Raw genomic sequence first — 22,840 nt, forward strand, 5'->3', positions numbered from 1 at the left:
TTTGGGGGGGCTGCTGGTGAAGAGGGGGCTGTGGGGGAGGCGGGGCTGGGGCGACAGTGCACGTGCCCACAGAGAGGGCTTTCCGTGCCGCCTCTGGCACATGTGCCACAGGTTCGCCACCACTGGTATAGTAAATGGCATCTGTGTGAACTGAATTTAGCTATTTCCTTTCCATTTTTTTTAATCATGTGCTTTTATTTTTCTTTTGCTTACTTCAGTATTTCTTACTCTTTATTCACAAAATGCCACCTATCATGCTGGGGAATAATGAAGGTTGCATTATGCATGTTAAATATATCCTCACTTTTCAATTTTTTTTAAAATTGCAGCTCCTTTACTTATGAATCATTTGCCGTTCCTGCCTCCAAGACTGGATTCTGTTGACATGCAGTCTTCTAGAATTCCAGGCCGAAAAAGAGGAAGACCCCCACTCCATTCCAGTCCTATGAAAATGGCAGTTCATAATCTTTACTCTTCACCTCCTGGATCTTTGCCCGTTGTGAAGATCCCAAAGAAGCGAGGGAGAAAACCTGGGTATAAGGTATGATATTTTCTGTTTGTTTTGTTATTTTCCTTTTTTTTTTTTTGGGGCCTTTGCTTAGATTCTGTCCTTGTGCAAAGCTTCATCAGAGCACTTTGTTCAGGGTATTATCAGAAGATGTAAAATCTTCTAGCTGGCTTGTCTAGATCTAGGGAAATTTGTAACAACCTGTTCTGGGGGAGCATGTCTATTGGGTTTTGTTAAGCCTTCCAAAAATCGTTGTATAGATGAAGCTACCTATTCTGCATGAACCACAATTAGTGGCTTAGGAAATGGCATAAAGATACTTCCCTCCACAGGACAATTTGCTGCTACTGCTGCTGAACAAGCTTTTCACTTCTATGACCCCCATGCCATTTGACTTTCTTTGGCAGCTGAGCTAGTTTACTTACCACTTAGCTGTGTAGGGGAAGAGGAACTGGTTTTCAGCTGCAATAAAGGGGGGGGAAGGTCTCTGGAATTTGGATGCAAGCTGCTTCCCCATTGAGGGAATTCATGCCTCAACCTTCTTCCCGAGATCTGAGGTTCAGCTGCCCTAGCAGACTGCGTTGTGAAATGTTGGTTTGACAGCTCTGCATTTCTTCCTCAGTAATTCAGGTGAAATGAGCAGAGGTGAAATTGACAACATACTGCACTTCTCCTTTTTCTTTGGCAAGTATCAGGCCAGATGTTAAGCAGCAAATTGCTTTGGTCTTCCTTCCTTCTCTGCGTAAAGTAAGGCATGAGGAATTTGGTTGTTATTGAAGTGTGTAACAGCTTGGGCAGTGCAATGGTCTTGGTTATTCTGAGTAGTAGGAGTGATTGCAGGTCATTTGTAAAGGTTTTGAGGGATAGAGGAGTGGATAGTGATCGTGTACAAGTGCCATTAATCTCTTTGCATAGCATTGTTGACACTAATCATGAGCAGTTCTCTAGAGCTTCAAACAAATGGGGGGGGGGGGTGTTTTCAGCTCCCTTTGCCATGAAGTCATTTTGGGACTTTCCTACAACCAAACATTTCTTTGTTTTCTCTATAGTTCTTCTTCAGATTGCTGAAAAAGCAAAACACTACTTTAAACCAAATAAGAGTTCCTACATTTAACCATAAAAACGCTATGGTTACAAATATCAAATAAAGCTCTATTTCCTGATCAGATAGGAGAAATTACTTATTTTGAACTGTGGTCAAAAAAAGAAAAAAAAAACCCAGAAAAGATTGAATGTTTTCATTCCAGGAATCAAGCGTTATAGAATATTTAATAATATATTGTATTAGAAGCTATAAAATAAGTTGTAATTTGCCAGGTCTCTGCACGAATCCCACAATGTTTACAATATCAAAAATAGAGTGTTCTGCTTCTAGTTGCTTTGAGATTTCACCTTCACAAAGTCTGTTAGATCAGGGGGTCTCCAACCTTGGCAACTTTAAGGCTGAGGAATTCTGGGAGTTGAAGTCTACAAGTCTTAATGTTACCAAGGTTGGAGACCCCTATTAGGTTACTAATGTATATGAATCCAATCTAGAAAGTGAGTCCAATCAGAGCTGATCATTTTTAATCTTTAGGAAGCTTGCCAAGACTACAAGACTTTTACATGTGATATTAATTCTGTCTTTTTCATCTGGTTTTTATTGTGTCCTTTAAAAAAAAACATTATGAGCTATTATGAATTTCCAACAATTACCAGACGTAAAGATGACCAGAAAAAAACAAAACATGTATGGATATTTATTTAGAGAATCAGTTTATGTGACCACCCATGATATCTGGTAAATTGCACAGCAGATGATTTAATAACAGAACATTGATTTTAATGGTAAATCCAGACTTTCAAAACTGTGAGTTAATTCTAAACTAACTTCTCATTCAGATGCAATTGTTCCATTGTAGGAAGACTTTTTAATATATGGAGTCCTTGGTACTCTGTTAGCTTGGCTGCTTGTTTGCAGACATTTCATTACCTGATTAGGTAGCATCATCAGTGCTAGTGAAAGGGGAGTTTGCTACCTGTTTATATATAGTAGCTTTCTCTGCCAGTGTAGGTGGGGATATGTGTTTTTCCTTGGTAACTTCTCGATTAGAATATCTGCTTAGTTTTGCCTACATGATTGCCTCCTTGATAGCTTTTTGATTAGAATATTGCTTTCTGCTTGATTGTTTAGTATTAATCTCTGCTTATCTGCTATAACCACACACCCCACCTACAGTGGCAGGGCAAGCCACTGTGTATATAAGCAGGGAACAAACCCCACAGTCATTATGACTGCTAATATTAGTCAGATAAGGAAATACCTAAAGAAACCACCAAGTTCAGAGACCACCACAAACTCCACAGTCCAACCCTGAGATACATATTTTTTCTTCTATGGATACTTTTTAATATATGAAGATGCCTAAGGCTGAACAGTGGAACTTGTCTTTTATAGTATTATGGAGGCTGTAAGTTATTTTAGCACCTAAATCTTACTGAGCAGATTTTAGAAAGCTCCTTGTTTATATGGATTTTTTTTTTAAATGTAATTGGTACAACTTTTCTCTCTTACATTTTATAGCAACTAGAGTGGAAACTCAAGAAAAAATTGAGAGAGTGATAAATAGATAATTTCTTATTATTGGGTCCGAGTAATTCAGGCAAATACATTTATTATTATTAATAATAAGTCTGGATAGTGAATGTGGCAGTACCTGGAGACAGCAGAATAGAAGAGAAAGAACTGGAAAAGATAACAACATTATAAAGACCTGAAAATAGAACTAGAACAACTATGGCAAAAGGAAGCAAAGGTAGTACCAGTAGTAATAGGTGCCTTAGACGCAATCCCAAAACAGCTGGAGCACCACTTGAACATCAGTGGCATTGACAAAATCACCATCAGTCAATTGCAAAAGGCAGCTTTACTTGGAACAACTTACATCCTGCAATGATACCTTTAACAACATCAGCATCAACATCTGACTATCCCAGGTCCTTGGAAAGGACTCAGTAGGTGGATAAAAATGCCAGATCCAGACTGAACATCTGGCTGACTGCAACAAACCATAATTACTCTACATTCTGTGCTCTGGAGTGATACACAACAGGTTGTGACTTCTATATAGCATCCCTTTCAGGTTACTATTATGTTTGTCTCTGCATTAGGACAATCAAAATAATTATAAGAGGTATCTCTAGGGCATTTCAAGGCACTAGCAGTGAATTTAAACCTAGGCCATATTTTAAAAGCAGTGTGAAATAGAAAAGGTTGGTCCTGCTTGCTTAAAAATAATAAGCAGCTGACTGGATGAATCTTTTCTATGAAGTGGCTCCATAGCTTTCACATTGCTCCTTGTTTATCAGCAAGGATGGATGCTACTCCTATACTATTTTAAAGGTTAAGAGATACATGTAGAAGGAAGAGTCGCTTTCCATTCCCAAACCATTAAGAATGAGAGTTGTCCAGAGAATTAAACTGACAGCGGGAACTTCATTCAGTGGGTCCCAGGAGACATTTCTCTCTACTGTCATGCCCGCCTTATGGAAAATTCTTCCCCACAAAATTAGATTAGCTCCATCCTTTTTGATATTCTGAAAAGCCTTCAGGACTTGGCCAAGTTGTCAGGCCTGAGACATCCAGGGAACCAGAGGTGGTTCAGGTGGTTCCATTGTTGAGGTGGCTATTTTTATTTTCTTTTTGCCTACCGTTTGTATCTTTTGTATCCCAATATAAATATGGATGTTTATATTTTATATTTGTTTTTTATCTGCTTGTTGTGAGCCCCTCTCTGAGTTACTTTCAGTGAGATGGGAAACAATTTAAATTTTATAAATAAATAAACAAATAAGCAAAAGAGCATTCTCCCTTTGTGGTACAGGAAACAATGACCCTGGTGCTAGATTAAATTTCCACTTTTTTCATTTTTTTGGATTTATTTAGCTTAAGAGAAAACTCCAATATACAATCACACAAGGAAAATGTAAATAATATTGTAAATAGTATTTAAATTATGATCATGTATTATGGTAAAGAACAGTTAGCCAGATCCAGACATCAAATCCTAAAGAAAATGTCATATATTTCATAATAAAAGCTTTTACATATTAGTAAAATTGAACAGAACAGGGTGTCCTATTCTGACAAAATATATGATCTTGAATATTAGGACAATTAGAAACAATGGAAAGACTTTTTGTGACCTAGTACATCCATCTTCTGAACTTGTTTTATTTTAGCAAAGCTGCAAGGATTACCATAAAATTAATATTGGGGGACCTGCAAACATATGCTGCAGTAATGCCGGTATTTTTTTAAAATATGTAATCTCACAGATTCTTAAGACAGCATTATTTGTATACAGCAGGGGTCCCCCACCTGTGGGCTGCAGCCCACTAGTGGGCTGTGAGGAGATTGCAACTGGGCCGTGGAATTGGCCAGTGCACATGCACACATCCTCTGTGTGAGCAGAGAGTGCATGCGCGTGTGCTCCATTTGCGTGAGCGGCAGGTGCGCATACATGCCACTTGTACAAGTGAAGCTGCATGTAAGCGCATGCTTGCTGGTCACTCGTGTGGAACCATCCCCTCTCCCTTCCCCCCCCCCAGATATGCAAAGCCGTAAATGTGGGGGAACTCTGGTATACAGTATAGTCTAGGGGTAGGCAACGTTGGCTCTTTTATGACTCGTGGACTTCAACTCCCAGAATTCCTGAGCCAGCCATGCTGATGGGAAAGGGAGAGGTTTCCAAGCTGAGTCATGCTGGCTCAGGAATTCTGGGAGTTGAAGTCCACAAATCATAAAAGAGCCAAGGTTGCCTACCCCTGGTATAGTCCAAGAGACATTTGTTTATCCTGTCCAATTTCTCTGGAAATTCTATCATCTAAAAAATAGTTTTTATATCTGGCTTGGATAATTCTTGGAGAAAAGCATCTCTGTCATAACAATAATTCTTTTGTATTGTATAGGAAGCTCCTCTCTACATTATTTTGAGATATAGTGTTCATACTGAATATTATATTTAAGTGAATATAGGTGGAAAGTGTTGAAATGAAGGAATGAATTCTTTTGCATAATTTTCCATTTTCCATTATTATTTTTCCGAGCGATTGCATTAAAAATGCAGTAAATTCAAAACCAAATACGCCTGTTGCAATCCATTCTATACACCTCTGCATTTATAATTATGGACAATTCAAAAGTCGTCAAAAAAAAATCACCATATGTGGTACCTATAAGAGACCATATTGTTTTGAAATTGGTTTGAATCACTACATAAAATCTGGTAATAGTCTAATTTGGCTGTAAATGAATTGGATATGGAAGGCACTGCTGCAAAATTCTTGGCTTCTTTTTGAGATAGAATCGATCCTCTAATCTGCAAGAGCACAGGCAGTCCTCGGCTTACAGCCACAATTGAGCCCAAAATTTCTGTTGCTACGTGAGACACTTGTTAAGTTTTGTCCCATTTTATGACCTTTCTTGTCATAGCTGTTAATTGGTTCACTGCAGTTGTTAAGTTAGTAGCACCGTTGTTCAGAGAATCTGGCTTCCCCATTGATTTTGCTTGTCAGATTGTCGCAAAAGGGGATCACATGACCCCCTGGGACACTGCAATCGTCATAAATAGAAGTCAGTTGCCAAGTGTCTGAATTTTGATCATGTGACCATGGGGATGCTGTAGTGGTTGTAAGTATGGAAAATGGTCATAAGCCACTTTTTTCCATTCCTAAATGAACTGTTGTAAGTAGAGGACTACCTGTCCTTTTCTGTTATGATATCTAGCAACTCTTGACTGAAGAAGTTTTGACAGAGATTGTGGGCATCTATAAGATAAAAAGATGCTTGACTATGCTACTCCTGCATGTGAAATATACAGATACAAAAAACTCTTACATTTAGAATATATGCATTGCTATTTACTTTGGTTTCCTCCTCTGTTGTCTGTAAAATTTTGTGCTAATTGCTTCTTTTCCCTTTTTTAAAACAAAATCTCAATATTTTGAGTGTTTTATTTCATCATATTGCATCAAATATCACACTTTTCAATTTATTATTTGGTGGAGTTTGTTGTATTGTTATAGATCTATTGTTAATCACCAAGAATCTTTCTGATTGCAATGTGCATAAATTAAAACAAGTAAGTAGGTGAGAGTTTTATTGTTGTGAGTAAATGATGATCCAAAATGTTGCAGAACGCTTATATTAAACACAGTAACTTCAAGGATACTTATCATGTATTTAGTCTGTCTGTCTGTCTGTCTGTCTGTCTGTCTGTCTGTCTGTCTGTCTGTCTGTCTATCTATCTATCTATCTATCTATCTATCTATCATCTACCTACTTACCTACCTACCTACCTTGGAAAGAATTGTAGACTATTGAAACTCTCAGAGTTGGACTGGTAACAAAATAAAAGGTCCCCCCATTAATATTCCTTAACAAGAGTGTAGTTTTATTATAACCATTAAAATATGCAGGACATCCAACTTGGAATTGCTCACATTTTATTTGTTTATTTCTCCCATTTCTAAGGTCTTCCATTCTTGACAGTTTACAAGAAGATTAAAGACATCAGCAGAAACATATGCAAAGGGAACTGTTCCCTAATTATTTCATCAGCTTGTTCCTACAATCTGATTTTATCTAGGGTAATGGTAGTGTCGATTTTATATACAGATTTGATTACCACTTTGAGGGTATTTTATTTCTAAAACCAGTTCTGTTTTGATAGGTCATTATTTATTTTATTCCTGATTGCATTTATCATCTGCTTTTCTGATAGAAAAAGACTATTTTAGTTGCTAAATGTTCAGGAGATTAGAGAAATTCTTAGGCTCCTCGGAATACAAAAAACATTTTACAAAATAACCAAAGGACAATGTGAAGCAAACAAGTTTACAGTTACAGTTGGATTCTGGATCTGCATTTCTGTGCTGATTGTAACATGTAACTGTACAGGTATCAGTGTTATTTACAATAGGTGGCTTTACTTCTTCCTTGTGAATTTATTTAACAACTGCATTATACGAGTCATCAGTGCTTACTCATTTTGACACCAGTTTTTGGCAGATTTTTCAGCTGAAAAAAAAAACATTTCCCCTCTTTTTAACTCAGTAAATAATCACTATGAATGTTTGCCATTGCCTTCATGGTTCCCTTTAGTTCCCAAACATGGTTCCCTTTAGTTCCTGGAAGCTAAAAGAAGGCACTTATTTTGGTGGTTCTGCTACAAGTTGTTTTTTTGGCTTGCCACCTTGCACTCTCACTTGACTGGAGCAAGTGTGTGATTGTGTGTAGCCTTTTGTGCTGTCGTTCTGTTTGTAAACTAAATATATCAAGAGTCCACATCCCATCCACATTAAAACTGCAAGATCATCTAATCCCAATTTGGGGAAAGATTTCAGTTCAGATGACAGGGTTGTATGTTGAGCTTCGCTCTCAAAGGTTTTGCTAAAATAGCTTTTCACAAGTACCACTCCGGAGATCCAGATTTATTACACTTTGCCCCTTATCTACATATTTATGAAGCCGTCTGTTCACCACTACCGTCTCCATGCTGCTTATGCATACCTAATGCTATTTTTGTGGAGAAGCCATGTTTAATAAAGTAGCCTATTTCACTCCGACATAATGATTTCCAGTGTCAGTGGTGGAGGAATGGCAATCTAGTTGAAGGGAGGGCTAAATGGGTCCGTAACAACCTAAGAGAGGGATTTCTACATCCTTGGGGGAAAGCACGTAGCAGTCTATTCATAATTTAAATAAAAAATAAAAATGTTAATATAGTCTCTGTTCCTTCCATTCATGCTCCCTCTCCCTCTGCCCAGTTTCCAGCACCAGAGAGCATCCAATAGGAATATATACAGGCACTTGTTTTCCAGAGAGCATTTGCTGCTACATTTATTGTCAAGTAAGCCATGTGTGATTCACAACTGAAATAATAGTTATCCAAAGGGAACAGTTGTTAAACCAGTCCAAGCTTTAAAATGATCAGGTGGTACCACTGTGGTTGAAGAACAGTCCTCCTGACAAATGTGAATCTGCTGCAGTATTTCACTGAAATGTTGGTGCACATGCATGTTTGTGTGTATGTGTGCAGTACTTATCATTTTCCAAATGTCTTTATTCAGGGCCAAAGCTAAATGAATGATTTATTCTTTTCCAAGAATATAAGAGGGATGGTGGCTCAATGGCTTAATGACGCTGGAGATGGTTTCCACTCCAGCGGTTCGAGTTCTAGCACTGTATGTTTGAGGTGAGCTCCCAAATAAGCTGGTGCTTGGTGCAGGCAGTCAGATTCCTGTCCTCTGAACCTTCCCAGTTGTGGCATCTGTTTGTGAGGCAGCTCTGGGGAGGGAGGGTGCCTTGGGTGATGTGCAGGAAGATCCACTTGTCTCTCTTTCTGATGAGAAACCAGCTCGCCCTCTTGTGACGCACCATGGGATGCCCGTGAGTGTTTCCTACAACAGAGCTGATACCTTGGCAGCCAAACTACTACTCTACAATTGCATTGTAGTCTCCTGGCTACTGTAACAATGCCATACACTAATCATAACAATTCCAAGAATATATTATTCTATCAAGGAAACATTTTTGAGATAGTTGGATTTTTGTTTTTTTATTTCTATGGATAAACATTTCTGTTTCAGTGAAGTACAACATAAACAGTGATGGGCTTAGATTGATCTGGACTTGTGGTATGATGCTTCCTTAATGCACATTTAGATGGCAACGTGGGTTAGTTTGCTAACTTCAAAATTTGGCAATACTTCCTTGTTGTATCTGGGGACTTCCCTGTTCATTCTGCTGATGGACTATGGCAGTGATGGCGAACCTTTTAGAGACCGAGTGCCCAAACTGCAACCCAAAACCCACTTATGTATCGTCGGGTGCTGGGTGGGCGTGGCCCATTGGGTGGGTGTGGCTGCGGTGGTAATGGCAGACTGGGTGGGACTAAAAAGTTCAATTAATTCCAACTTTGCGAGATCTTTTTTTTCCTGTGAGAAGTTGATTGATTGATTGAACCTTTTTTTTTTGCACACGGCGGTGGAGGCCTAAAGCGAAAAGGTTTTATAAAACCCAGCTGAAGGCCTAGGACTGGGGTGATGGCGCGCGTGCCCACAGAGAGGGCTCTGCGTGCCACCTCTGGCATGCGTGCCATAGGTTCGCCACCACAGGACTATGGGAACCCACTCCAAAATTTTCTTTTAGCAAATGTGGTATACAAGTGGAAGATTTTCATCCATTCCCTGTGCTATTTCCAAGCATGGTTTTGCCTCTGTTTTGTGGAAAGGGCAAATACAAGGAACAGTAAAAGAAAATATGTGGCAGCTGTTATGAAAACATAAATTTAGCCCAGGAAAATAGGATGAGAAAGGAACTCAAGATTGCCCTGCCTTCACTCTCTATGGTATAAGAGAGAGGGAAGGACAAATCCCATCAATATTATAACCATATTTTGCAATATTATGACCATATCAACAGAGTTCTAATATCTATGTTTCCTGACGATGTCCACTTTGAAGGGCTAACAGGAACTCAAAAATAGGATTAAACTCATTGCTAAACACCAAGGAAAGCTAAGTTGAAAAGCGCCAACATGGGACCGCAACTAGACAATTGGATAGAAATAGTTAGGGCTGTCCAGATTCAAAGATGCAATCTCTCAGAACTTCGCAGTTTAGTCTGTTCAGATCAGGTTTTATCTTTATGTTGAATCCTAGTTTGTGATCCGTATTAAAGAGGGGCCCAATATGAGGCCTCAGTTGAAAGACACTACTATCGAGTTTAACTCCTAATCCAGGAAACCCAACAAGCTCTGCATTTTGTGGTTTATAGAGACGGTGCTTCTAGTAGGTCTTGAGTTCAGTACCATTTTTCAAGAGCCTGCACATTTGTTTGTTTGTAGCTCTTCACAATACAGGAGCAGACATGCCCAGGGAAAGGCCTGAAGACTAGCTCAGCAGTCCAGGAAGTAAGATGCTGCTTTCATATGGGGCTGCCCAGATGTATTAGCAATAGCACTTAGACTTATATACCACTTCATAGAGCTTTTAGAGCCCTCTCTAAGGGGTTTATAGAGTTAGCATATTGTCCCCAATGATCTCGATTCCCATTTTACCGACCTTGGATAGATGGAAGGCTGAGTCAATCTTGAGCCAGTTAAAATCGAACTGCTGGCAATGAGCAGTGAGTTAGCCTGCAATACTACATTGTTACCACCGGGTCACCACAGTTTATTGAACCATTGACTTGCCACTTTCTTGATCACCAGGCTGTATAGCTTTGCGTGCCAGGAAAATTGTACTGTAGCCCATCTGAGCAGTGCCAGATCAGGAAAATATACTTTGCATTGATAGAACATTCACTAAGTCTGGACCATTCACTAGGTGGCAAATTTTAGATTTTGGGAGAGATTAGACTTGCCAGAAAATACTACTACTATCTTCCTAGAGAAAGTATTTCTGTATTTGTATATGCGTATGCACACACGTGAGAACAAGTGTAAGACAGAGTATGTTGACTCAAGGGACAAGCAAAAATAGGGTTAAAGTTGCATAAGTTTTAAAAAAAAACCTATATGAGGTTAGGCACAAGCATGTAAAGGCAGATTGTTTGTATCTGGTGATTTTCATTTTGGCAGACAAAAGAGATCATTTCATTTATTGATTTACTGTGTTCTATAAACTCTACATCAGATCTAAATTAGAACTTCTAACATGCAATTTTCTTCTCCATTGCTTTTGATTGTCTATATGAAAGTCTGTTTAAATCAGACAAGGTTTCTCTCCCCCCCCCTTTACTGCTTTGGATTGGCTTTGTGGGTTTATAGCATTATTATGAAAATATTTTTAAAACGTGTTTTTTTTAAAAAAAAGAAATATAAAGCTTAAGAAGTTAGAAAAATCAAGTGCAGTTATGAAGGTTCTGTGTTGGACTTTATTTCAGGCTGTTCATCCTCCATTTCTTTCATGGAACAATATAAAGTCCCAGTTTCTGGAGAGTTACTTGACTCTGGGTGGATCTTACACAACATTTGTCTAGCCTTCCATTCATTGTACTTTATCACAAAAATAGCTTCAGTAGAGATATAGAAAGATATTTCTTTTACCTGTATATATTCTGAAAAAAAAATATTGTAGGCACAAAGCCAGCTGGGCCAGTCACACACTCTCAGCCCTAGAAAAGGGACAATGGTAAACTACTTCCAAAAAACTTCACCAAGAAATCTGTGGTGGCTAATCCAAAACAGTTACCAGGAGTCAACACTGAAACAAGGGCACATGCATTCACACACACTGAATATCTGGATGGGAGGAGAGGGAACTGGTTGTATCTTTCTTTTTTCTTTTGCATGGAATGCGAGTGAATACATTTTTATTGTTTCAGGAGATTCGGCAGTTCAGGGAGTAAGTCATGGTATTCTCTGGTGGTTCTCAGCATTTCTAGCTAGGTAAAATTGATACTGATAAAAAAAACCTGCTGCAAATTTTGAATGTTGTGAGGGATTAGCACAACAAATAGAGTGAAAAGCATGCAGCCCTTTAGCTGCAATAGTGTTGTGTACCTATAAAAGTCAACCTGGGGCCAATCTCTTTAGTAAAGTCTAGACCAGAGGTGGGGAACTACAGTACCGCCCCTTTATGATTTGTGGACTTCAGCTCCCAGAATTCCTGAGCCAACCATGCTGGCTGAAGAATTTGGGGAGTTGAAGTCCACAGGTCATAAAAGGGCCATAGTTCCCCACCTTGGTCTAGCTCAGTGATGGCGAACCTTTTAGACACCGAGTGCCCAAAAGCACTCCGCCCCCTGCCCCACCCACTCTGCCCCGCCCCATCCCCCGCAGAGCCATCTATCGCCTCCACGGCCTGCCGCATCAGATTGCCCAGGCAGCCCTGCAGCACCATGGCGGCCATGCAGATGATGCTGCAGGTTGTGGGGGCGGAGTCTTGTACCTGCTGCCCGGCTGCCATGTCCTTGGCTATGCTTCTCTGCGTGGGCCACAACCGGGGGCGGCTCTCCTCCAGGGGGGCTGCTGGTGGGGAGGGGGCCGTTGGGGGAGGCGGGGCTGGGGCGACAGCGCGCGTGCCCACAGAGAGGGCTCTGAGTGCCGCCTCTGGCACGCGTGCCATAGGTTCACCACCACTGGTCTAGCTGATTACGGCCTACAGAATCTGCAATTGGCTCAGCTGCAGTTGAACTAGAGCTGTAGTTGGACATGGCATTTGTACTCATCAGGGACTCATTCATACTCTCGCAACAAGGGGTAATGGCAACAAAAGTTAAGAGCAAGAAAAGAAAAAGCTGCAGCAGATCATTCCAATTTGCAGATAGAGATCGTCTTTGCCAAACTGCAGTGGGTTCAAACTTATTTTCTCCAACCTGGATATATGAAAACCTGTTTCACATTATCCTGCTTTAACTTATAATATGATCTTAGCTTTGGATGCACATCTATAAATTACATATTTGCTTCCCAATTCGTCTCAGTAAGTTGCTAAATGTGCTCATTGTTTACAAAGACATATGTCTTGTAGCATTTATAGAAAAAAAAACAGATGGATTTAATCATATCAGCTTTATCACTATTACTTATTGACACGTGTGGCAGTATGGTGGAAATATATTTACAGAAATTTCATTTAGAAGGATGTAGGGACTGGGATAAGCATATAGTTTTTAACTAGACACAGTATCTCTGTTTTGAGTAATTCCTGGAGGTCCTCACACACTGTGTCAGACTGACATTTATAAAAGGGGGAAATATGTCTTTGAACGTGTAGATTTTACATAACTGACTTTTAATAGGTCCCTTAGTAGCAGCTAAATTGTATCCCAGTATATAATATATGAAAATAATTATATTGATAAGAGTAATTGCAAGTTAGTGATACTTTCCAACTAAGATGCACATTGGGAGTGAGAGTATAAAAAACTCGATGATTCCTCACTGTCCCTTTTCTAAGTTCTGGAAGAAATAAATTCTGGGACAAATTACACCATAAGGTAGTATTGTGCATGGCAACTTAAAATGCAATTTGTTTCTATCTTCTTCCTCTTCCTCATATTTCTCTAATTATTAATTAGATAAATTAATAAACTCTCAACAGACTTGAACACTGGGCCCTATCTAACAAAATGAAATTCATTGTACAGAAAAGCAAGGTTTCGCACTTAAGCAAGAAAAACCAAATGTACAAGTACAGATTAGGTGAAACTTGGCTCAGTAGCTATAATTGTGAGAGGGATCTTGGAATCCTAGTAGACAATCATTTACATATGAACCAGCAGTGTGCTACAGCAACCTAAAAAGCCAATGCAATCCTAGGCTGCATTAACCGATGAATAGAATCAAGATCACGTGAAGTGTTAGCATCGCTTTATAAGGCCTTGGTTAGACCATGCTTGGAATATTACATCCAGATTTGGTCACCACAATATAAAAAAGATGTTGAGACTCTAGAAAGAGTGCAGAGAAGAGCAACAAAGATGATAAGGGGGCTAGAGGCTAAAACATATGAAGAATGGTTACAGGAACTGGGCATGGCTAGTCTAGTGAAGAGAAGGACCAGGTGAGACATAATAGCAGTGCTCCAATATTTGAGGGGCTGTCACAGAGAGGAAGGGGTCAGCCTATTTTCCAAAACACCTGAAGGCCAGACAAGGAATTATGGATAGAAACTGACCAAGGAGAGAAGCAACCTAGAACTAAAGAGAAATTTCCTGACCATGAGAACAATCAACTTATGGAACATCTTGCCTTCAAAAGTTGTGGATGCTCCATCACTGGAGGCTTTTAAGAAGAGACTGGACAGCCGTTTGTCTGAAATGGTGTAGGGTCTCCTGCTTGAGTGGTGGTGGGGGGTTGGATTGGAGGATCTGCAAGGTCCTTTCCAACTCTGAAGTTCTAGGTTCCATATCGGGGAAAGAATGCCGTGTCACAGAATTTGGGGAGTTGAAAGAGCTCAAAGTTGTGGTATAACCGAATAGATTTGATATGTTTATTCATGACCAACATCTGTTGTGTCTTCCAGCTGAAATCTCGTGTTCTAATGACTCCTTTAGCAATCTCCCCACCAAGAAGCACCCCAGAACCTGATATTAGTTCAATCCCCCAGGATGCGGCTACAATTCCCAACTCAGCAGCACCACAAGCCCTCACAGGTATGTGGAATCAAATCCACCAAAATGAAAGCCTTGTTTTACATCCAGCGTTTTTAAGAAAGCTTTCTTCCCTGTCCTTCTGAGAGCCCCAAGACAGCTTATCGATTAATTTGCCAGCTGTCTTTCCAAACTGATGTTTTCCTCTATTTTCGTTTTCAGTATTATTTGCTACTTTGGTGGTACATAATAGAAAAAGAGATGCGCAGAAGCAACTTGTGTATTGACTCTGATTTAAGAGACTCTGTGCCACAGGCTGAAAGTAAAATATGGGTGCTTTTGCATGAATAGATTCATCACCAGAACTTAGAAAAGCCATCTGCGCTCCTCAGTTGTGCTTTCAATGGGGTCTCCTGCTTTGTTTACATTTTCTGCTTTGTTATGCATGCTTTCAGTGGCTTATGGAGCTATGTAATGCTATTATTGCCATTATCCCCCTATTTAACTAGAATAAAATGCTTTGAGACTTTTTATTGTCGAGTCTGAGTAGCTGTTAACACTTCAAGTACTACATTTTTATTATGGTTATAATAATTGTGTATTATCCACAGCACTGCACATCTATCTTCTTTGCTATGTAATAATTTCTTTGTCACCTCTCTAATTTCTGTCACAGGATGACAGAAATGTTCTGAATGATGACAACTCTAACACTTTTGTGGCCAGCAATAATAATGTGTCTTGTTTTAATATGACTGAGACCAGGTCTGTTAAGACATAGTCATAGACAGACCTGCATACAATAGAGTATCCGTCTTAAAAGAAAAAAGTTCTGGTATATCAAATGTTAGCATTTTTGTTCCAGAAAAGACCCAATATTGATATTACAAGTTACTTTATGAATCTGTGCAACTACATAATAGATTGGATTAAGGTAATTTTGTCTTTTTAGTCATAGTAATAAATTGCATTGAAAGTTTAAACCCAAGTAGTATGGAATATAAGATATGATGGAAGACTCAGTAAAAGTCTTTATGCTGACCTCTGGGATAATTAGAGAAACATGGATGAAGAAAGAGTCACAATCCCCTTTCTTCCTCAGGAATTGTAACTTTTAAAACAAAACAAAACTTCATTTTATCAAATTTTAACCAATTTGATTTCTTGCTTTCTTTCATATTTTATTGTCATGATTTTCTTCATTATATAGAACCAGGGTTTTCAGATCATTCTATATGCCTAAATTTCTGGCTACGATTGGAAATACTTCTGTTCTCTTGAAACAAATCTGTATTTGTATAGTTATCCAGTGAAGCATTTTCCAACAGGATGCCAGATACGTGGGGTCTGCAAAGGCCTGAATCTCCAGTTTACAAAACCAAATTAGAGACACAGAAAGGAAATTATGTTTTATGAAGTTTTTAGAGATCCTTTTGGACAATGACAAGGACTTTTTCCCTTCCTGCAGTCTGCCTTTATGTCAACAAGCAAGCGAATGTGGGGCCGTACCTTGAGCGAAAGAGAGTGCAGCAACTCCCAGATCACTTTGGACCTGAACGACCTTCCACGGTGTTACAGCAGGCAGTTCAGGCATGCATTGATTGTGCCCACCAGCAAAAGACTGTCTTCTCTCTTGTCAAGCAGGGCTATGGCGCTGAAATGGTGTCAGGTAAAACTGGAGACAGTGCTAACAAGGGCCATGGGCCTTGGATAATATTCTATTCAGCATTCATTGATAAAAATGATTAAGAATAGAATTGGTAGGGCTTTGTTTTATGCCTGTAATGCATCCATTCCATATTTGGGCAAGTCTGGTTTGGTTGTAAGTTGCTTAGAGTCACCTCTAGGAGAGATGGGTGGCATATGAATTTAATAAATGAATAAGTAGAGCCAAGTCTGAAAAGCTGTGCACCAATGGAAATTCATCTCCACTTTGAGTTGTCATACATTCATGTAAACATGTGAACAGAGTCAGTATTGTTTGCATTTCCAATTCACCTGATTTCATTGTTCAACTTGTTTTTGTGCCCCATGCCTGTTTGTCAATAATTAGGTGATTCCACATTTATAATATGTCATTGTTTAAGGTAAAGCGTTAAATGGAGGTTGACTCTTTGTGGCTATATGAACATGTACTTTTCTTGTTTGTTCTCTATATTACAATCCTTGGATTTCTTGGTAGTATCCTAAACAAGTACTGTATTAATTAGCTGTTACTTTGCTCAGCTTGTTGACATAACCTAAGGTCAAACAGGTACTGTCACCTGCTGTGACAAAGACAGCCATTTTATCTACCCTCAACCACAGAAACTCACTGGGTGACTTTGGACCAATCATTCTCTCTCAACCCAATCTACTTCAAGGATTGTAAAATGGGAGGAGGATATGTTGCTTCTACTCTTAGGAGTTTCTGACTGAAAATGAAATGCGATATAAATCAAATACTTACATACATTATTCTGATGAAATGATCATGTGTGAGCACTCTAACTGCTATCCGTTAGATCATATTCTCTTTAAGAGATATTATATATTTATTATACAATACTGGGCTGTTAGGATACTGGCTTCTGTTTTTTGAAGTGTTTTAATCCATATTTCATGTCTGTATGTCATTACTGAAATACAGTAATGAATCACAATATTTATATCATCTTTTTAAAAATACAGATGGAAATATGCTTTAAGAAATGTTTTTTTGAAATATTGACAATTATCTTCTGCATTAAATCTGTTTTACTCCACTACCAAGACTTGTCACATTGTGCAATTCTAAGGTTTATCCTAAGTGCAACATTTATTTATATTCTGTTTCCATTTTCATTTCTCCTCTGGGCATTTTGATCCTATTTGCACCTATGCTGAAAGAACAAAAAGCTAAACACACATACCCCAAAAAAAATACTTTAGCTGAATTCTGAAAACATGCCAGGTTGTAATATTTAGTAAAATTATTATTATTTTCTTGTACGGCTAAGGCTGAATTCCTGTAAACATGATTGCAGTGGCAGTTCAAAGTTTCTGATTAGACTCAGTTCAGTGTAGCAAGAGTGAAAATATAGCGTTTGTTTTTAAGATCTCTGACATCTTTTTTATTTCCATCAAAACTGACAAAATTGAGGAACCATTAAACTCCAACCCAAAGAATTCTCCTGCCACAACTTTCATACTAGGCTGATATAGACCAGTTTCACTATATCAATGATGGGGAAGGGCCATACTCAGTCCCATGGACATCAGCCTGCTTTGCATGTCATACTGAAAGAACTGCAACTACCTACATTTTTTTTCTATCTCTCCATCAGTTTCTGCCTCTTTTGAAGGAAAACAACACCTCTTGAGTCTCCCGGTTGTGAACAGTATTGGTTATGTTTTGCGATTCCTCAAAAAGCTTTGCCGTAACTTATTATGCGACAATCTTTTCAGCAACCAGCCTTTTCCACAATATAACACTTCTGAAAACCCAGAAGAATATGAAAATGGACGGATGGAATCAGGTAGGTTTAAGAGCTAATAAAATATGAATCTTCCAAGAGTGAGGCAGTTGGTGTAGTGGTTAAGGTATCGGGCTAGAAACAGGGAGACTCTGAGTTCTAGTCCTGCCTTGGGCACAAAGCCAACTGGGTGACCTTGGGCCAGTCATTTTCTCTTAGCCCTGGAAGGAGGCAATGGCAGACCATTTCTGAAATAGCTTGCCAAGAAAACTGTAGGGGCTTCTCCAGACAGGCTCCAAGGATCAGACATGATTGAATGGAAGGAAAAAAGATCCTACTAAGTTATTTCCAATTGATTATCATACCAGTTTTGCTCCGTACCAACGAAAATTCTTTTCATACACATTTAAGTTGCATCTCAAATCAGATGTGATATAGGAGAACTCTCAGTCTTCACTTCTAAAATATATACAGGGCTTTTTGGGGGGGGGATCTAGGACCCCATTTTGACTGCAGCAACATGGGGAAGAGTTTTGGCTGTTCTGCTGCATGGTCGTTTCCAGCTTTAAGATTCTAAAAAGGCATTTAGTTCAAAGCTAGGAGAAAGAATAGATACTATCATATAATTAAACTCTTCTTTGAGTTGGGTTTCCATAAAGTTTCCTTGGCAATAATAAGGTAGTACTTTGTCATTGGTTTCTTCCTGCATAGTGTTCATTTTTCAAACAGGCCCCAGTCCTGGGGTCTCCTACCAAAAGAATTTTGGATCTGATTCTGTTTAGCTTTTGAGATGAGCTAATGTTAGCTAGGTGCTGCCACCTAATTTAAATTCTCTTGCCCGTATTTTTTGTCAATTATAGAACTAATGCCAGTTTCAGGAAAGGGAAAGGAATTTAATCGAGGATGACTTCACCTGTCACAGACATTGCACTCTTTGAGTGGAAAAAAATGGAAGGGGGGGGGGGGAAAGATTCATAGAAACCTCTTCCCAGCCATCCATTTTTCAAATTTTACAAATTATAATGGACTATCTGGGAACAGAGAAAGAGAGTGCCCTGCTGCAGGAGAAAACACGGGGAATTAAGGTAAAGATTCCTGAGTGCAGGGTTGGGAAGGCAGAGAAGTGAAAAGGTAGCTATAAAGTAATTCTGTCTTAAGTACATTAGGTATAAGTTGAGCGGGAGAACTAATTGGGAGACTTTCAAGATCGAGGTCAAGCTTTTCAAAGGTAGCAGCCTCAGGAAACAGAAACCAGTTGGATTTCTGGGGTCAGCTTTATTTGATAAGAGGGTATTGTAGCAGAATCTTGTCCTGTCTGGTTTGGAATGGCATGCAGACATGAGGATGAACTGAAGAGTAGTCAGAGGGACACACCTTACTGAGGAGAAGAAGAAGTAGCACTAGTGAGGAAGGGCTGTCTGGAACAACAGAAAGAGTTATAAAGATTACAACAAAGAAACAGAAGGGAAGGTTTGTGATGTGTGTGTGTAAGAGAAAAAGAGTGTGTTCAATTCTTTTAAAAATAATGTAGGCAATTGGAGTACATGAATTTTGCTGGAGGATGAAGTAAGACTATTTTTGCAGTGATTCAAAATAACAAAACCTTTGGTTCTGCTCTCTTCCATAGTGTATCTGTGTTTGTGTATGGGGGGGGGGGGAGAGAGAGAAAGAGAGAGAGAGAGAGAGAGAGATTTCTTGATATTCAGCATAACTGTTGGCCTTTCTGTGAAATGTGTTTTTGTTAAAGTAAAAAAAAATCTAATTTCAAAAGCATTTGTGTTATGCATGTTAGGCCTCGCTTCTGCCATGTATTCTAGGCAAATATAATTTGAAAGATAGGGGTTGTTTTTTCCTTCTATGTCATCTCCAGGTCTGCCAAATACAGAGTCTTTCTTAGAATGTGCTGGCAAAGGAGGCTGTGAAATTTAAACTTTAAAATGTCATTGGTTTTTTTTAATCCAAATTGTAAAACGCATTACATGCTTTGAGGACTTCATTAAAAAAGACTTTTAATGGCTCAACATAATAGTCATACGTGTCTTTCACCTGACTTCAAAGTGTTCTTCTGAAGGCAGAAAAACACAACAAACACAATTTGAGTTCAGTTCCTTGTATGCCACAAATGTGCCGTTTTCATTCTTGCTTTCACTTAGTCCTGTAGCATTCAATCTTCTTTCCCCCATACAATAATTGCTGCTCATAGCTTTGGAGTACAGTCAAAATAAATGGTTTTTATGGTTATCAGTATTTCTGGCTTTGGTTCGTCATTTAATTACCTGCACAATTCATTTATTGCCTCATAGATTCCTCTGCCTGGAACATTATCCTTTAAACAATACATAAAATATTAAGGTCAGGCTTAAAGGGGGAAACGGGAGATCTGTGCAATCTAGTCAACCACAACAATATTTAATAGAAAGCTATTTGCCTGTCTAAAGCAGTTTGTGAAGGGAAGGTTGCTAGGTTGTCTCCAGCATTTAAAATGAGATGCAGTGGGATGGTTTGAGAGACAGAATTTTCATTCTTTGTGAAAGCTGAGCTCCAGTCAGAAGTGGGGTGCTGGTCCTGCTGCCTCTGCCAGGTCTTGAATGACAGCAATGCAGTAAAGGGACAGGCTATTACATGGGCAACTGCAGGAGAGTCAAAAAAAAATCAAGATGGTGTCCATGACGACATGATTGAACATCCTTCTCTTTTTTTAATACGGATCACACATGCAACACACATATAAAAAAGGGGTAGGGTTTCAGTTCAGCAGGCACAGAGGCCATCTTCACTCTTTTGAATGCCTTGTTTCTCCCCTGCCCAGACACCCCTCTCTTGTGACCATAGCCTCAGTAGTGGGATTCAAATATGTGAACAACCGGTTCTCTGTGTGGATGCCCCTTCTGGAAGTCCATTCTGGGCCTGGGCAACAAAAAATTAGCTACCGGTTCTGCCGAAGTGGTGCGAACTGGCTGAATCCCACCACTGCATAGCCTAATGTGTAATTTTGTGAACATTTTCCCTATACAAACCAGACGTGTTTATGTACTCTGCTGCTTTCAGTTGATATCAAACGTCACAGGAGAATCTGTTTGGTAGATTTCAAACCAGATTGATCAGTTTTGCTAATATATGGGTTTGTTTTTTTTATCTTATAATGCATACACACAGTATATAATTTTCAATTTTGTAAGCAAAAATATGTGACCCTAATAGTTTAGATAAATTGATGAATCTTAGGGAGACTTCACAGCCTGGCTCCACATGGCATGATTGTAGAAAGACTGAGTCATCTAGTTCAGTGGTTCTCAACCTGTGGGTCGGGAACCATTTGGGGTCGATCGACCATTTCATGGGGGTCGCCAAGCAAGGCTGTCCGCCATTTTTTTTGTCCGCCATTTTTTTCCCCTTTTCCGGCAGGTGCCTTACCTCCCTTGGGCTGGGCCAGCTGGTGGTCGGCCTGCTCCGTCTCTGCCGCTTGCCAGCTACGCCTCGGCCGGTGCAGGGGGCGGAACCACGCATGTGCGGCGCTCCCGGGCAGGGAAAGTCCTCGACTTACGACCGGTTGGGTAGTCCTCGACTTACGACCGGTTTAGTTCTCGACTTATGACCGGTTTAGTCCTCGACTTACGACCGGTTGGGGTCGCGGCATTAAAAAGGTTGAGAACCACTGATCTAGTTCCAAAACCAAGGTTCACAATGTTGTTTTTGAACCAGGGGCCACTTGACTGCTGATCATGCATTCCAAAATGTAGCTGTGATAGGAAGAATGGTGTGGTGATGCAGTGGTTAGAATGCAACATTGCAGGCTAACTCCGCTGACTGCCAGCAGTTCAATCCTGATCGGCTCAAGGTTGACTCAGTCTTCCTTCCTTCCGAGGTTGGTAAGATGAGGATCCAGATTGTTGGAAGGCAATAGGCTGACTCTATAAACTGCTCAGAGAGGGCTGTAAAGCACTGTGAAGCAGTATATAAGTCTAAATGCTATTGCTATTGCTAAATACAAGAAAACATTGTTATCCTCTTATTAAATAGATACGCAGTAAAGCTTTGAAGGCTGCAGGTGGTTCAGGAAGCACAGGTTGAGTCAGGAGTGGCAGCTGCATAATCTAGAATAATTCAAAAGCAGCTAATGTCCCAGGCAGATGCTGGCTAGAATAGAGCCTAAGATAGATAACAAGGTTCCCTTCCTCCCAGTGTTATTTATTAACCCTCTAGAATCTGACAGGCACCTCTGTTGGTTGCCTGGTTAGTCACTGGTAACATGAAGAGGGAACCCAACATGTGGCTCTGAACACAGGTAACTTTTAGATAAAACACATTCAAAGCTATATATTTCAACACTATTTAAAAGCTACTGTATATAAACAGAGAGTGAACTCCGCATTCATTAAATTAGGTAACATGATACCTAATGTCTCTCTGTCTGTCTGTCTGTCTCTCTCCCTCTTCTGTCTGAAAGAAATAGCAAATAGATTGACCCATCCCAATCTGGCCCGTTTCCTCACAATAAGGAAAGCTGCAGTTGAAGATACCCAAGGGAAGATGACCATAGGGCATTGAAAAATGGGGGGTTGTCCCATGACTCCAATTACCTCTTCCTCCACATTCCTTCTTAATCTCCAAATTAATACTGCTTGCATTGAAATTAATGGTCTTTCAATATCAGTTCATGAGATAGCATAAGCCTTTATTCTGATTTCCCCAAAGGCATCTGGTGAGAACAGAAGGCTGGACCAAGTGACCCTTTGCTTATATCCACCACAATATTTTTACATTGGCTATATTCCTTAGTAACTAGGGATTGTTGTTGTTGTTGTTGCTGTTGTT

The 22,840-nt window shown here is 39.6% G+C and overlaps 1 protein-coding gene across 2 annotated transcripts in view; it reads left to right on the plus strand.

Annotated features, from left to right (window-relative positions):
* The first annotated feature begins 340 nt into the window (after positions 1 to 340).
* The window catches only part of SCML4 (Scm polycomb group protein like 4), a 41,557-nt gene continuing 19,057 nt past the window's right edge, over positions 341 to 22,840 (plus strand). The window contains exons 1-4 of one of the 2 annotated variants that reach the window (XM_029284319.1): positions 341 to 541; positions 14,525 to 14,654; positions 16,060 to 16,260; positions 17,897 to 18,088. In XM_029284319.1, coding sequence (XP_029140152.1) covers positions 341 to 541; positions 14,525 to 14,654; positions 16,060 to 16,260; positions 17,897 to 18,088 — 724 coding nt within the window. The remainder of the gene's footprint in view (positions 542 to 14,524; positions 14,655 to 16,059; positions 16,261 to 17,896; positions 18,089 to 22,840) is intronic. The other variant, XM_015816900.2, reaches the window with a different exon arrangement.

The sequence above is a fragment of the Protobothrops mucrosquamatus genome, unplaced genomic scaffold (genome assembly GCF_001527695.2).
Source record: "Protobothrops mucrosquamatus isolate PMUCROS unplaced genomic scaffold, P.Mucros_1.0 scaffold518, whole genome shotgun sequence".
In the NCBI taxonomy this organism is placed as follows: Eukaryota; Metazoa; Chordata; class Lepidosauria; order Squamata; family Viperidae; genus Protobothrops; species Protobothrops mucrosquamatus.